Source organism: Mya arenaria, chromosome 9, assembly GCF_026914265.1.
Source record: "Mya arenaria isolate MELC-2E11 chromosome 9, ASM2691426v1".
NCBI classification, from domain to species: domain Eukaryota; kingdom Metazoa; phylum Mollusca; class Bivalvia; order Myida; family Myidae; genus Mya; species Mya arenaria.
In genome coordinates, this window is record NC_069130.1 from 65,339,382 (window position 1) to 65,357,431 (window position 18,050).

At 39.4% G+C, this 18,050-nt stretch overlaps 1 protein-coding gene across 1 annotated transcript in view; it reads left to right on the top strand.

The window, feature by feature from the left end:
• Nucleotides 1-6,782, top strand: part of LOC128246855 (contactin-4-like) — a 102,992-nt gene extending 96,210 nt beyond the window's left edge. The window contains exons 26-28 of the mRNA XM_052965349.1: nucleotides 171-286; nucleotides 1,897-2,074; nucleotides 4,068-6,782. Of these exons, the coding sequence (XP_052821309.1) occupies nucleotides 171-286; nucleotides 1,897-2,074; nucleotides 4,068-4,246 (473 nt within the window). The 3' untranslated portion in view covers nucleotides 4,247-6,782. The remainder of the gene's footprint in view (nucleotides 1-170; nucleotides 287-1,896; nucleotides 2,075-4,067) is intronic.
• The last annotated feature ends 11,268 nt before the right edge of the window (nucleotides 6,783-18,050 follow it).

Below are 18,050 nucleotides of genomic sequence, written 5' to 3' on the forward strand. Positions count from 1 at the left end.
ATCTAGAGTGTGCATACAAGTTCTCAATACATTCAATTATGTTTTCTGGATCAATAAATAATAACAATCCAAATCTTATTGTCTTTTTCACATTTTATTACTTTTCATTAGTACGCAATGTCAGACTAATATTTATATTATTATTTTACTATAGTTTGTTTCTATTTCAGTTCTGAGGAATTTTCCAATCCACGTAAAGGTTGATCAGAACGGTCCCTATAGTATTTACGTCACGTGGCAGGGGGTGGTGGAGAACTACGACGAATGTTCGGTTGAAGGCTACCTGGTGAGTGTACACAACAAATACCGGGCGTGTATTTAATTTACCATGTCCAGTCATTAGGAGGTGAAGTGGTGGAAGTACTGCCGGTTACCGGTTAGTAGTGGAATAAAGGAAATATATACATTGAACAGCATCAAGGCTAACATGAGGTCATCTTGCAACTTTGTTTGTGAAACATCTTACATTGTTTTCGATTTCTTTGATGAAATGTCTAACCCCTGGTCTTGTTCTGTACCATAAACCGGCGTCACTTCCGCCGCTTCACATCGGCACGACTGCACACGGTGTAATTAGTGGGTTTCGAATTTTGCATAACGTAACGAGTTAACGTTAGTTTTAAATCACCTCATTTATATAATGCGAAAACATTTCCCATATAACCTCTATCGTTTGAGTACGTTTTGAATTGTTGGCATTCTGTACACAAGTAGTTGTTATGGTAACATGTATTATATATGCTGCACAGTTGTTTAGTAAAGCCACAATGTATTCTATGCTACGATACCAGTTTGTTATGTTGATATTATATTATTATTTTCTTAACAGTAGTGCTATACCACAGTATGTTATCGCTACGATGTTCAATCAACAGGAACATACGATATCATGAGGGTTGAACATCCTTATCACCAAGTTTCCATAAATCACATAATTGATGATGTAATATATGCTTATGCTTGTTTCGTTTCACTTGCATATGTGTTAATATGTTACAAGAACATAATTGCTACACATAGATTGTTTCATTTATTTCTGGTTCTTATTGACTACAAACTATTTCACGGCACACGTTTTTTTATTTAACTTTGAACGCGTATACATTTGTCATCAATGGTGATTAAGATAGGTGTCATTGTCGTTCAACAAATATGTATCGAGTACTACCCTTCGCTCAACAAGTATGTAGTAAATATGTATCGAGTACTACCCTTCGCTCAACAAGTATGTAGTAAATATGTATCGAGTACTACCCTTCGCTCAAAAAGTATGTAGTAAATATGTATCGAGTACTACCCTTCGCTCAACAAGTATGTAGTAAATATGTATCGAGTACTACCCTTCGCTCAACAAGAATGTAGTAAATATGTATCGAGTACTACCCTTCGCTCAACAAGTATGTAGTAAATATGTATCGAGTACTACCCTTCGCTCAAAAAGTATGTAGTAAATATGTATCGAGTACTACCCTTCGCTCAAAAAGTATGTAGTAAATATGTATCGAGTACTACCCTTCGCTCAACAAGTATGTAGTAAATATGTATCGAGTACTACCCTTCGCTCAACAAGTATGTAGTAAATATGTATCGAGTACTACCCTTCGCTCAACAAGTATGTAGTAAATATGTATCGAGTACTACCCTTCGCTCAACAAGAATGTAGTAAATATGTATCGAGTACTACCCTTCGCTCAACAAGTATGTAGTAAATATGTATCGAGTACTACCCTTCGCTCAACAAGTATGTAGTAAATATGAATCGAGAACTACCCTTCGCTCAACAAGTATGTAGTAAATATGAATCGAGAACTACCCTTTCCACATTTAATTCCACATGTTTGTCAAGGGATTTTAAAATTACTCCATTGAATGACAACTTATATTTGTCTATTTCAGGTACGTGTATGGAAAATCCAGGAGGACGTTCGGACAGCTGTAGACACCAAGACATACATGGAGGAGCATGCAATAGTGAGCGGCCTTCAGCAAAACACGGTCTACTCACTGAGGGTGCTGGGATGGAGCGCCGCCGGCGACGGAGCCATCAGCGAGGCCAGATACTTTATGCTCACAAGTTAGTGATAACATGCTGTACAACTATCAATGTGCCTGGGTTACACAATGGGACGTATGATGTTACGCGGTTTAAAATATTGCGAATTAAAAGACCACTTTGTTTAAACACGTTCATAAGGTTGCAGCGTTAATATGATTTTAAAAGCAAACCGATTAGTCATATTTAAATCTTGCCGAAGAACTAAGGGGAATAAATGATAAAAATCATACGCAGTATAAAGAAATGTGTTGTCTTTCTTTAACTACTACTAATAGTTGAAACGTTCTCAACAATATCGGGTTTCTTTAATTAACGTCGCACTGGCAATAAACCTGAGAAGTGTTCATATATCCTAGTACATACGGGTTAATAAGATACTGTTAACAAACTATCTAATTGTATTTAAAAATCGTCAATTTACATTGCCTATGCTTAGGTAATGAAGGCACTTATATGTTACAGTTTGTGGCCACTGAAAATAGTTTTTAGAATCGATTTTTATTGCCTGTGAACAGAATTGTAATAAAGAAAAATCACACTCATCGCCTCTGCAGCCTTTCAACGATTTCAGCGCTTTCAGTAAATCATGACACAGTTGTTGCTCCTTCAATTTATGGCAGGATGGTGTAACATGATATTATATTTTTACGCTTTTTCTTCATTTGAAAACTAAAAACGTAATGACTTGTGACTAAATGTAGTGGTATATGCATATATATTTCTACGAATATTGTATATTTGACCACAGATTATCTTAGACGCCTTCTTGAATATATTAAGCTCCCCAATGGTGGTGCAATCAAATTATTATAGTAAGAGTCTTGGGTGCCAACATAATATGGAAGTTCTGCATGCCACTGTTCAAAGTGGGTCTAAAATACCCAACTTGGTTGCCTGGCTAAAATTCAGACAATTATCAACGACTCAGAATCAATATCGAACAAATTAAAGTGTTGCGAAATCTTTATTTATTTTCTATATTCAAAGGCTATCTCCTCAAATGACACATGTCTATTGATTTAACAGAAGTGGGTAAAAATATGTTTAAATGAAATAACAGATAACAGCACAACTATTGTGATAGGGTGATTTTCCGTCGTCCGTCCGTCAGTCGTCAACATTTTCCATCATACTACTTCTTCCCCTAAACCACTTAGCCAATTCCAACCAAACATCACAGGACTGATCTTTAGGTAGTTTTCATCCAGATTCCTTCAATAAAAGTTGTTCCATACAGAACTCCGGTTGCTATGACAACCAAAAAACATCAGAAGTCGCTGGCCTCATTTGATCATAATTTCACAGAAATGCTCCTTAGGTGACCCTGTATCAAATTCATACCCCAACGTTGGTTCGTAACACAATTTGGACGTCAGTGGTCGGGGCTACTTTTCGCTATATTTCTATATGTAAATATTTGGAAATCTTCTTAGAATCCGCTGGCCTTGTTTTAAAATAAACCACACACATGTTCATTCGACCCTCTCTCAAATTCCTTCACCCCATGTTGATTCGTAAAAAATAACGTGGCCGCCAGGGGGCGAGCTACTTTTCTCTTTATGATAATGTCTATATGGAAAACGTTGTATGTTGTCCGATTAATAACTTAGGAACCCTTTGTCCAATCAAATGAGCGAATTAGGACCATCTTGGCCCTCATGTTATGTATTTTCAGACTACACGTTTAAATGTATTTTCAAACTACACAATTTCATGTATTTTCAGGCTACACGATTTTATGTATTTTCAGACTTAGTCTTCACAATTTCATGTATTTTCAGGCTACACGATTTTATGTATTTTCAGACTTAGTCTACACGATTTTTTGTATTTTCAGACTTAGACTACACAATTTCATGTATTTTCAGGCTACACGATTTTATGTCTTTTCAGACTTAGACTACACAATTTCATGTATTTTCAGGCTACACGATTTTATGTATTTTCAGACTTAGTCTACACGATTTTTCGTATTTTCAGACTTAGACTACACAATTTCATGTATTTTCAGACTTCACCTACCATGTTTCGATCGCTATCGACCCGTCCATATCGGAGATGTGTTACAGCAATTATCACACAAGAACTTGCGGTGGGCAATCCGTCCTGCTCAACCCCCTCACGTTCATACCAGTTCTTGTAATCACGCTTATGACATTGTTTGAATTGATTAAAAATAATTTACATTAATAATAGTTGCCATCTTGTAATATAAACATTATTTTACAATGAATATACCGGCAGTATTGTTACATAAGATCGACTCGCTCGCAGATTGTTTAATGCATTGTTGACATTGGCTATTTTACTTCCTTTTACGCACAAACACCAGTCCACAACCAGCAGATACCAATTTGAACATATGTTTTAAAATCAAACGCTTTTCGACAAAAAATGACCATTTTCTGTCTCAACTAAAACTAACTATTAACCCTGGGGCTCTTATGTGGGGACGTTTGATGATATTTTATCATTGATACAAGCATTTGGTTCACACTCCATATGTAATTTTAATAAATAACGAACAGTTTTCGGCAAAAAAACATCTGTGGTCTCATTTTAAAATAATAAGGTACAACAAAAGTCTGGTGATAAATTTTATTTTCATTAATTCAGGCGGTTTGTTCGCATTCCACGCAACATTTAAATCATTTACTAACCCTATTTTCGGCAAAATAGAGAATTGTACTGCTCATGTTAAAACAATTATTAAAGATATTGTTTTTATTTTATTTTTATCGTTGATTCAGGGATTAAGCTCACAATTCATACGACATTTTTTTTATATTTTATATTGAGGTGGGTGGTTCAGAGTTTATTTCTATTCTCGCACTCGGGCAGGGCCCATTCATCGATTCTTTCGATGATGTTGTTACTTGCAAGGTTTTTGGAGCAAAGTGCACAAACTGAATGTAAGACCCTGGGTCTTTAACGTATCTCAGTGTATGGCACAATGTAAAATACTGTCTCACGGGACCCCCATTTAACGTACTTCTTGACAGACGGTTAGTATTTTAAGTGGTGAGGCTGGGTATCGAACCTGCTACCCCTGGATTGCCAGTCAAGTGTGTTTTCAATAGGCTGATCCACCACAAGCAATACACTTTGCAGAGCCGCTGTAATGAATGATGCTCTTGTAAAATTGTGCTTTTTCGCACTGTAATTTAAATCAAAGTAAACTTTGTTAAACAAATAAGTATGGTAGTTACCTATGATTTGTTTAAGATAGTGAGTTATTTATGATTTGGTTAATAGTCGTATATGGTATTGTTCGATGACATTGTTTTGAGGCATATTATGTAGAAATAAGCATCGGGGGAGGGGGGGGGGGCTTAGATGAAGCTGAACAGCTGGACCAATCTTCAGAAAATTTACACTCACTATATAGAACCTTGTGGCCACATTGTTTTAATTTCACCGTTAACATACCGACATCAGTTCAAGCGGATACCCCTGTTTGCAAAATCAGTAAAAAACATTAAATGTATAATAACAAATTGCTATGTCCGAGCCATAAAGTCAATATTTTAATACATGTGTAATTAGAAATATTTGTATGAACTTTACCTAAGTATTATGATGTGCTTGTACATACAGCTGGGTTGTATTCAATATCCATCTTAAGTTAATTTTATGTTCACATATATCATTGACTTTATTCACTGTATATGTCTGTTAATAACACGTTATCCGATTAGCTACACCGTTCCAATATCCATTTAAGAACACTACTGAATACAAGCCAGGCAGGTGAGCTGCAGTGTGTACACATCATGCGAATATTAAGTATCCATTATAATAATATTTTAATGATCATCACCTGTGTTACTTAGTGTTTACGTTTTAACGGAACCATAAACTGACAATACCAATTCAACTTTTATTCAGTTTCAGTTTCAGTCTTTTATAACTTGGTGTTCGAAATGATTGTATTTTCAATAAGATGGCAGTACATTTTTAATCCTCCGTATCATCATTGTGGTCACTCACTACCGGTAAATTTAACCAGAGGCTGGGTCAGTATACCACGATTGATCTCAAACACTACGTAATGGTTAAATACTCTCTGTATGTACTTGCAAAATTAACTGATTTGATAAGAGGCAGTCGCATTACCATTTAGGTTTTGTAAGTATAACTTAGCAGTATGTTTTTAGTGGTTTACATGATGTTGTGTAATTAACCACTTATTGCCAAGCCACTGTTTACATCATTAAAATCACTAACGGCTGACTGCTAATTTACTGAAATAAGTTGAGTAATACTTCCATCTCATTGGACAAAATAGTGTGTTGAACACTAAAAAATGTATCGCATTAAAGCATTTATTTGATAAATACATAATTAACCCTAAGAACTATGGTTCAGGGGGCCATTTCATGACGATTTCTAGGAGCGGTATCGAATCTAGCAGATAACTTAAAATTAGTGCTGCAATGTTTTCAAAACAAAGAACGAAACTGATGAATACTGTTTTTTTGAACTTAAAACCCTTCTTTCTTTACAAAAAAATGGACTCTACGTCAGACTTAACTGACAAGTGTTTCATTATCCTGCAACAGGAAAAAATATGGTGCACTGGCAGAAAGCCGAATAAAAACCTTACCTCATCATTTAGATTCGAAGTATAACTGTTCATTCTTACTTTGTATATTTGACCTCCTCGAAATCCATTTACAGTTCTAGTACTGTCTGAATAACTTTACTGTAATAAACTTTAATCTATTTAATTTATGTGTTGTGTTATTCCGTGAACTGTTTTCGAAGACATTGTTGAGTAGTACCATAGCCTTTGTGTCTTTACGCCAAAATAATATACATTATACTTGGAATTACGTTTTGGTTCATATTGAATTTATCAAATGACAAACCAAATTCTTCTGATTTCTAAGCACAGTTTTCGTCTGTATTGTTTATCGAATAATAAAAAAAACACTTTGAGTAAATGACCAAAGCAGAAGTACTTGCGTAGTTAGAACATCTACGTTACCGTATGGGAAAAACAAAACCCGTTTTTCCTTTTAAATTAAGCGTTTACTTGACCAGCTGACAAACACAACAAAGTACGAATGGAACAACAAGCTGCAGCGGCTGTTGGAATGGCTGTTGTATCATCCAATTAATGACGGAGCCCTCGACTCGGTAAACTCTGTAAAGATATATATATATGTGGATAACGCAGATTTGAATTTGCTACACAACAGTGAACGATAAAAAACAATGGAAAACAGGGACACTCCAAGCTTCTATTTAAAGGGAAATTTATCAAGGTCAATTAAATACTAATCATGAGAAACAACGTTACTATTGGTGACAAATTGGCACTGGAAAATGTTGGGGTAACCGTTTTTGCACGGTCAATGAATGCTTACCCTATTGAAACGATCAGTGATTAATGGCACGAATCGTTACAATAGCCGTCTTGGCATGGTCAGTTAACAATAGCCGTCTTGGCATGGTCAGTCAACAATAGCCGCCTTGACATGGTCAGTAAACAATAACCGTCTTGGCAGGGTTGGTGAACAATTACCGTCTAGGCACGGTCAGTGAACAATAGCCGTCTTTGCATGGCCATTAAACAATAACCGTCTTAGTACGGTCAATGAACAATAGCCATCTGTCACGGTCAGTGAACAATACCCGTCAAGGCAGGGTCAGTGAACAATAACCGTCTTGTCAGAGTCAGTTAACAAAAGCCGTCTTTGCACGGTCAGTCATCAATAACCGTCTTGGCATGGTCAGTTTACAATAGCCGTATTGGCAGGGTCAGCAAACAATAACCGTCTAGGCATGGTCAGTGAGAGAAATAACCGTCTAGGCAGGGTCAGTGAACAATGACCGTCTTGGCATGGTAAGTTTACAATAACCGTCTTGGAAGAGTCAGTCAAAAATAGCCGTCTTGGCATGGTCGGTAAACAATGGCCATCTTGGATTGGTCGGTCAGCAATAGCCGTCTTGGCATGGTCAGTTTACAATAGCCGTCTTGGCAGGGTCAGTTTACAATAGCCGTCTTGGCATGATCAGTTAACAATAGCCGTCTTGGCAGGGTCAGTCAACAATAACTGTCTTAGCATGGTCAGTTAACAATAACCGCTTTGGAAGAGTCAGTCAAAAATAGCCGTCTTGGCATGGTCGGTTAACAATGGCCATCTTGGATTGGTCGGTCAGCAATAGCCGTCTTGGCATGGTCAGTTAACAATAGCCGTCTTGACAGGGTCAGTTTACAAAAGCCGTCTTGGCATGGCCAGTTAACAATAGCCGTCTTGACAGGGTCAGTAAACAATAGCCGTCTTGGCATGGTCAGCGAAAAAAACCCGTCTTGGCAGAGTCAGTGAACAAAACCCGTCTTGGCATGGTCAGTGAACAATAGCCGTCTTGGCATGGTCAGTTAACAATAGCCTGCCAAGACGGCTATTGTTAACTGGCCATGCCAAGACGGCTTTTGTAAACTGACCCTGTCAAGACGGCTATTGTTAACTGACCATGCCAAGACGGCTATTGCTGACCGACCAATCCAAGATGGCCATTGTTAACCGACCATGTTCACTGACCGTGCAAAGACGGTTATTGTTCACTGAACGTACAAATACCGTTATTATACACTGACCGTACCAAGTCGGCTATTGTTCACTGAGCCTGCAAAGACGGCTTTTGTTCTCTGACCCTGCCAATACGGTTATTGTTCACTGACCCTGCCAATACGGTTATTGTTCACTGACCCTGCCAAGACGGTTACTGATCACTGACCCTGCCTAGACGGCTATTGTTCACCTATCCTGCCAAGACGGTTATTGATCACTGACCCTGCCAAGGCGGTTATTGCTCACTGACCCTGCCAAGACGGTTGGTGTTCACTGACCGTAGCAAGACGGTTAGTGTTCACTGATCGTACCAAGACGGTTATTGTTCACTGACCGCACCAAGATGGTTATTGATAACTGACCGTACCAAGACGGCCATTTTTAAGTGACCATGCCAAGACGGCTATTTTTGACTGACCCTGCCAATACGGTTTAGTGTTCACTAACCATGCCAAGACGGCTATTGTTCACTGACCCTGCCAAGACGGATATTGTCACTGACCCTGCCAAAACGGTCATTATTCACTGATCCTGCCAAGATTGTTATTGTTCACTGATCTTGCCAAAACGGTTATTTTTCACTGACCATGCCAAGACGGTTATTGTTCACTGACCTGCCAGACGGCTATTGTTCACTGACCATGCAAAGACGGCTATTGTTCACTGACCATGCAAAGACGGCTATTGTTCACTGACTCTGCCAAGACGGGTTTTCTTCGCTGACCATGCCAAGACGGCTATTGTTTACTGACCCTGCCAAGACGGCTATTGTTAACTGACCATGCCAAGACGGCTATTGCTGACCGACCAATCCAAGATGGCCATTGTTAACCGACCATGCCAAGACGACTATTTTTGACTGACTCTTCCAAGGCGGTTATTGTTAACTGACCATGCCAAGACGACGGTTATTGTTGACTGACCCTGACCCTACAATAACCGTCTAGGTACGGTCAGTGAACACTAACCGTCTTGCTACGGTCAGTGAACACCAACCGTCTTGGCAGGGTCAGTGAGCAATAACCGCCTTGGCAGGGTCAGTGATCAATAACCGTCTTGGCAGGATAGGTGAACAATAGCCGTCTAGGCAGGGTCAGTGATCAGTAACCGTCTTGGCAGTGTAGGTGAACAATAGCCCTCTTGGCAGGGTCAGTGAACAATAACCGTCTTGGCAGGGTCAGAGAACAAAAGCCGTCTTTGCAGGCTCAGTGAACAATAGCCGACTTGGTACGGTCAGTGTATAATAACGGTATTTGTACGTTCAGTGAACAATAACCGTCTTTGCACGGTCAGTGAACAATAAGCGTCTTGGTACGGTAAGTTATCAATATCCGTTTTGGTACGGTCAGTGAACAATAAACGCTTTGGCGCAGTCAGTGAACAATAACTGTCTTGGCACGATCAGTGAACAAACACTGTCTGGCACGATTAGTGAACAATAACCTTATTGGCGCGGTCAGTGAACAATAACCGTCTTGGTACGGTCAGTGAACACTTACCGTCTTTGTACGGTCAGTGAACAATAACCGTCTTGGTACGGTCAGTGAACAATAGCCGTCTTTGCACGGTCATTGAACAACAACCATCTGGCACGATTATTAAACAATAACCGTCTTGGCAAGGTCAGTTTACAATAGCCGTCTTGGCAGGGTCAGTTTACAATAGCCGTCTTGGCATGATCAGTAAACAATAGCCGTCTTGGCAGGGTCAGTCAACAATAACTGTCTTAGCATGGTCAGTTAACAATAACCGCATTGGAAGAGTCAGTCAAAAATAGCCGTCTTGGCATGGTCGGTTAACAATGGCCATCTTGGATTGGTCGGTCAGCAATAGCCGTCTTGGCATGGTCAGTTAACAATAGCCGTCTTGACAGGGTCAGTTTACAAAAGCCGTCTTGGCATGGCCAGTTAACAATAGCCGTCTTGGCAGGGTCAGTAAACAATAGCCGTCTTGGCATGGTCAGCGAAAAAAACCCGTCTTGGCAGAGTCAGTGAACAAAACCCGTCTTGGCATGGTCAGTGAACAATAGCCGTCTTGGCATGGTCAGTTAACAATAGCCGTCTTGGCAGGGTCAGTCAACAATAACCGTCGTCTTGGCATGGTCAGTTAACAATAACCGCCTTGGAAGAGTCAGTCAAAAATAGCCGTCTTGGCATGGTCGGTTAACAATGGCCATCTTGGATTGGTCGGTCAGCAATAGCCGTCTTGGCATGGTCAGTTTACAATAGCCGTCTTGACAGGGTCAGTTTACAATAGCCGTCTTGGCATGGTCAGTTAACAATAGCCGTCTTGGCAGGGTCAGTAAACAATAGCCGTCTTGGCATGGTCAGCGAAGAAAACCCGTCTTGGCAGAGTCAGTGAACAATAGCCGTCTTTGCATGGTCAGTGAACAATAGCCGTCTTTGCATGGTCAGTGAACAATAGCCGTCTGGCAGGTCAGTGAACAATAACCGTCTTGGCATGGTCAGTGAAAATTAACCGTTTTGGCAAGATCAGTGAACAATAACAATCTTGGCAGGATCAGTGAATAATGACCGTTTTGGCAGGGTCAGTGACAATATCCGTCTTGGCAGGGTCAGTGAACAATAGCCGTCTTGGCATGGTTAGTGAACACTAAACCGTATTGGCAGGGTCAGTCAAAATAGCCGTCTTGGCATGGTCACTTAAAAATGGCCGTCTTGGTACGGTCAGTTATCAATAACCATCTTGGTGCGGTCAGTGAACAATAACCGTCTTGGTACGGTCAGTGAACACTAACCGTCTTGCTACGGTCAGTGAACACCAACCGTCTTGGCAGGGTCAGTCAGCAATAACCGCCTTGGCAGGGTCAGTGATCAATAACCGTCTTGGCAGGATAGGTGAACAATAGCCGTCTAGGCAGGGTCAGTGATCAGTAACCGTCTTGGCAGTGTAGGTGAACAATAGCCCTCTTGGCAGGGTCAGTGAACAATAACCGTCTTGGCAGGGTCAGAGAACAAAAGCCGTCTTTGCAGGCTCAGTGAACAATAGCCGACTTGGTACGGTCAGTGTATAATAACGGTATTTGTACGTTCAGTGAACAATAACCGTCTTTGCACGGTCAGTGAACAATTCGCGTCTTGGTACGGTAAGTTATCAATATCCGTTTTGGTACGGTCAGTGAACAATAAACGCTTTGGCGCAGTCAGTGAACAATAACTGTCTTGGCACGATCAGTGAACAAACACTGTCTGGCACGATTAGTGAACAATAACCTTATTGGCGCGGTCAGTGAACAATAACCGTCTTGGTACGGTCAGTGAACACTTACTGTCTTTGTACGGTCAGTGAACAATAACCGTCTTGGTACCGTCAGTGAACAATAGCCGTCTTTGCACGGTCATTGAACAACAACCATCTGGCACGATTATTAAACAATAACCGTCTTGGCAAGGTCAGTGAACAATAACCGTCTTGGCAAGGTCAGTGAACAATAATCGTCTTGGCACGGTCAGTGAACAATAACCGTCTTGACGGTCAGTGAACAATAGCCGTCTTGACACGGTCAGTGAACAATAGCTGCCTTGGCACGGTCAGTAAACAATAGCTGCCTTGGTACGATAAGTGAGCAATAACCGTCTTGGCATGATTAGTGAACAATAAACGTCTTGGCACGATTAATGAACAATAACCGTCTTGGCACGGTCAGTGGACAATAGCCGTCTTGGCACGGTCAGTGAACAATAACAGTCTGGCACGATTAGTGAACAATAGCCGTCTGGCACGATCAATGAACAATAACCGTCTAGGCACGGTCAGTGAACAATAGCCGTCTTGGCACGGTCAGTGAACAAAAACAGTCTGGCACGATTAATGAACAATAACCGTCTTGGCACGGTCAGTGGACAATAGCCGCCTTGAAACGGTCAGTGAACAATAGCCGTCTGGCACGCTAAGATAACAATTATTTTAAAGTGCAAATATTTATACGCAACTTACAGGTTTAAAGATCTATGCAAAAGCAGAAAACAGTTTATGTTAATAATTTTATTCCGTCCGTACATTATATTATGTTTTGCAAATGGCTTGTGCGAAAGATCAAAAGATCCGCAACATGATCCTTTCCGTGCGGAAATTGAGATTTTTCTTGAATAATTGAATGAAATTGGCACGACCTGGTGCGTTTTCAATATTGCTTATAAATTGCTTACTTTGAGAGAAAAAAATATGCTTCCGATAGCTTCCCGATTTAGAGGCTTCATTCGGAAGCAAACTTACATTTGAATGAAAATTAATCACAATGAAATTGCCAAAAAGGGATTTACAGCTTTAGCGAAAAGATTGAAAGGGCGAAAAAGTGGTCCCTCATCTATCCATGGAGCAAAGACTTTCGATAAAATCAATGTGTTAACCCAATATGTGTACAAATGTACGAACTTATATAGCAAATAAAACAATTTTTCTGTTTAAAAGCATACAAGGCGATATACACAATCATCTATCAATGTAACTCATCTACATTATTTTACTATTACAATCGCTTTTGCATTGTAAGTGAAAATCTGCAATTACCACAGCGGTGCCTAATTGTTCAGCCCGACAGGTGATTTCCAAATATGAGGACAATTTGTGAGCTTTGTCGGAACACACACAATATTGTTTAAAAACGAAACTGAAATAACGTTACCAAGATAATAATAAACTTCTATTTTAGTTTAAATGTTTAGTGTTCCATTTGCAAGACAACAACAATCACAAGTGGGGTAAGAATAGTTCATTTTTTAAAATAAATTGTGGCAAGGAAACGGAATACGCCAATCCTGTACGTATTCACAAACCATAAAATGCCAATAACCGTTTAATAAAGTTTGTATTCATACCAAACTGACAAATGTGAGCGAAATGCTTTTCCTGGCATTTGACGTCTTCCCAGTGGCCCTGAAAGGTTCCCAATCCCATTGCCACGCAGTCCTCTACGTTACTGGTAGTTGCGTCTCGTCCAGGGAACCAGTACGTAAACTCCACCGCCTGACCTTAAACACAGAAACGGACACATTATTTCCCGTCCCTTTGGAATTTTAACCAACGAAAATAGAATGCTAAAATTATGCAATTGAAACATAAAATTTCGAAACCACTATGATGATGTATGATTTAGTGAAACAATCGACAATTAGAGCAATAAACGATATAAATATCATAAACTTAAAACGAAATTTACTTATAAAACAATATTTCTCATTACATTTACGCTCTACAAAACTCTATCTTTGAGGTATACATTCCTTTACACGAACATCTTAAACTAACTGGTCTTATGGAAGGTAATAAACTTGGATTATCTTAAAGAAACGTAAGTTTAGTACCTGAAGACCATTTGTAATTCCCTTCCTGTTGTATGTCATTTAGACCAAGCCATACCGGCAGTTGATACATATCATGCAACACCGCGTAAACGACCTTTTGTACTTCCTTATCTTCGATTGAGATTAAATTTCCGCCCTTTCGACGACAATCACGCTCTGCTGCAGGCCACGTGATATGTGACGTCACTAGCAGGTAGCATTTTCGTCTGTGCGCGAAATGTGTACCGTTGTAACGGTGGTATAGCTGGTCACACGATTTCAGGGGTACTGTTAAAGCAGAAAGCAAAATCAAACAGCACATAAACATTTCAAACAACAACAGCAAATCATGAAAAAAACTTGATAGCAAACCACAACAACTAACTCGTTTAAGTAAAGGAAACGAGTGGTCGTTCAACAAAAGAACAAGACTAAGAGACAGACTGTTATGTTATAGAAGAAATTTGAATCTCATTTTGTTGGGAATATGATAAATGAAAAATAACACCGATCAGTACTAGCTTCATTGTATAAAAGCGATGTTATACATATTATTAATATGCTATTTTGTGAAGCGTATGATAACCGAACTATAGCTGAACAACAATAACTTCATACATATAACATGCAAGTGTATAGACAAATAATTATTATCTTGTTCAAAAGCCAACCATGTGTGGTGCTTCTTGTTGCAGCTTTGGTCGTTGTTGACATTGGAGGAGTTGAAGTTGGCATCAAACTGGTCAGAGAAGGGGTAGTTGAAGTTCTTGTTGTTGACATTGATTTTGTACTCGATGATAATATTGTTGCTGATTTGGTACTTAAGTGTGTTGTTATCCCTGTTGTGCTTAATTTTGGTGCTGATGATGTTGCCAATAGAGTTGATACGGATGATGAGGATGCTAATGGAAATGGAGATGAATTTTTAGAAAATGAATTTGTCGAAGTCGTCAAAAGACCGAACAAAGCTGATGACAGTGGGAGGATTGTTGATAAGGGCTTATCAGATGGTACTGATGAAACAAAGGAAGAATGGTGAGCATTATGAGAACTTGTGGATTGTTTGTTTGTGTTTGGCATTGTTAACACAGATGTCGAGCTTGTCGCTGATGTATGTGGTGGTTGATGAGTAGATGCCAGTATAAAGGTAACAAGTGATGAAGATATATATCGATTTTCAGTTGTTTTTAACGTCGAGGTTTCTTCTGTAGTTGTAGGTTTATTTGTCATCACTGGTGCTGGGTGTCTCGCCTTTGTTGATTTTATTTCTGCTGCTGTTGTTGATTTTGTGGTTCTACTTGTCGTTGCCACTGAAGATATTCGAACATTTGCATAAAACAGCATAAACATCTTCTCAGTGATATACCTTTCTTGCCCGATCACGTTTTTCTTTAGGTAATGTACAGTATGTATGTTTTTAACATTAACAAGTACGTTTTTTAATAAGGTCAATGAAAATAATGTATTTTGGAAATTCTTCTTTTTTATTTTTCTTATGACTAAAGAGAAACTAAAATAAGGAAAAGGACTTCAGTAAGGAAATGACCTTAGAAGTTTTATGAATACCGTCCCAGCCATGAACACAAATGAATAATATCTAGTGAACATGCAATCTACATTATAAATAAGAAACTAATTATTTTTGCCGACGTTTCAACGTACCTAAATCGCCAAGGATGGGGTTTCCGGGACACATCTGCTCAAGTATATGAGTGTCCATCTTTACATACCCGACCTGCAACGGATACTCCGATGTTAGATAAGCTTATACGTAAACGATTGTATTTATCGGCACTTGATCTACGCATGTGTAACACTAATATCTAAAAAATATCCATTATTATGCGCATTTTCTTTGATTGGCAAACACAATGTAGGATGCCATGTTTTATCTATTTTAAATGTACATTCTTTCGTATTAAATACGAAATAACGCTTCAAAATTTAAATCATAGGAAATCAAATAAAAGGTGTTGTTCAAAGTATTTCCGATTAATTAATTATTGATCCTGCTGATGTCTTTGTCAGTGGTTTGAGACAAAAGCTACAAATCAACAATATGAATTATGAACGATGTTCTAAAGATGACTGTAAAAATATAAATCGTCTTCGTAGACAACTGATTGATTTGTCATACTAACGACCTTTTAACAATCAATGGCAGGGCATTTTGAGACAAAATAGTTCACTTTATATGCAAAAATATATCTGTTATTGACTATGTAATTTAATCGTTCGAATCGCTTTCACTGTTTCAGCATTTTAGTGTAATACCTTTACTATCCTTTTATATCCTAATGATCTTAACTATCTGATGTCTACCGTTATCTTAATTTTAACATTTGAAAACAAGACAGATAGAGTCATTATTTGTAAATTGGATTGCGATAAAAAATAGGAAATGAACAATAATATCAATATGCTTATATTACTATAGAAGATGCATTTCAGAAACACACAAAGAAAGAACGACATTGTTTTAGATAAATCTAGACTATGTGAATTAATAAGTACTGTTGAAAATGCCTTAGTAGAATCCGCCATAACTACATTTGGTATGTCTAGTAAATCTCTACATAAAGGTAAGACTACTAGCAGGAAGCGTTGGCAGCCAGAGTTAGTTTCCATCAGAGTAAACGCAGATATAGTCATGGTAAGAACAATGATACATACATGATTTGGTCCAGTCATCCAAAAACACAAGGCTATTACATGTATTAGAAATTATTTAGTATCGTATATGCGGAGAAGGTAAGTAGTAAGCGTAATGAATATCCGAAAGATTATTGGAACTACATGAATAGTTTAAATACTAGAAACAAGTCGGATGATGCTAACGTTGTTGTATCTTTCGATATCTCTAAGAATGCACATAACGTTAATGCAAATGAACATGTTGATGCTGAATTTACATCTGTCAACTTAATCCACTATCTTAACAATGAATTGATGCTTATGTTGCTGCTGCTGGAAGGGTTTAAATATATTCATGATGCTCAAAGGCGCTCCAACCAGACCGGTTATACGATGGGAGAGTTTATAGACTTACATGGTGCTCAAAGGCTAGGGCGCTCCAACCGGGCTGGTTATACGATGTGAGAGTTTATAGACTTACATGGTGCTCATTGGCTAGGGCGCTCCAACCAAGCTGGTTATACGATGTGAGAGTTTATAGACTAACATGGTGCTCAAAGGCTAGGGCGCTCCAACCAAGCTGGCTATACGATGTGATAGCTTATAAACTTACATGGTGCTCAAAGGCTAGGGCGCTCCAACCAAGCTGGTTATACGATGTGAGAGTTTATAGACTTACATGGAGCTCAAAGGCTAGGGCGCTCCAACCAAGCTGGTCATACGATGTGAGAGTTTATAGACATACATGGTGCTCAAAGGCTAGGGCGCTCCAACCGGGCTGGTCATACGATGGGAGAGTTTATAGACTTGCATGGTGCTCAAAGGCTAGGGCGCTCCAACCTGGCTGGTTATACGATGGGAGAGTTTATAGACTTGCATGGTGTTCAAAGGCTAGGGCGCTCCAACCGGGCTGGTTATACGATGGAAGAGTTTATAGACTTACATGGTGCTCATTGGCTAGGGCGCTCCAACCAAGCTGGTTATACGATGTGAGAGTTTATAGACTTACATGGTGCTCAAAGGCTAGGGCGCTCCAACCAAGCTGGTTATACGATGGGAGAGTTTATAGACTTACATGGTGCTCAAAAGGCTAGGGCGCTCCAACCGGGCTGGTTATACGATGGAAGAGTTTATAGACTTACATGGTGCTCAAAGGCTAGGACGCTCCAACCGGGCTGGTTATACGATGGGAGAGTTTATAGACTTACATGGTGCTCAAAGGCTAGGGCGCTCCAACCGGGCTGGTTATACGATGGGAGAGTTTATAGACTTACATGGTGCTCAAAGGCTAGGGCGCTCCAACCAAGCTGGTTATACGATGGGAGAGTTTATAGACTTACATGGTTCTCAAAGGCTAGGGCGCTTCAACCGGGCTGGTTATACGATGGGAGAGTTTATAGACTTACATAGTGCTCAAAGGCTAGGGCGCTCCAACCTGGCTGGTTATACGATGTGATAGCTTATAGACTTACATGG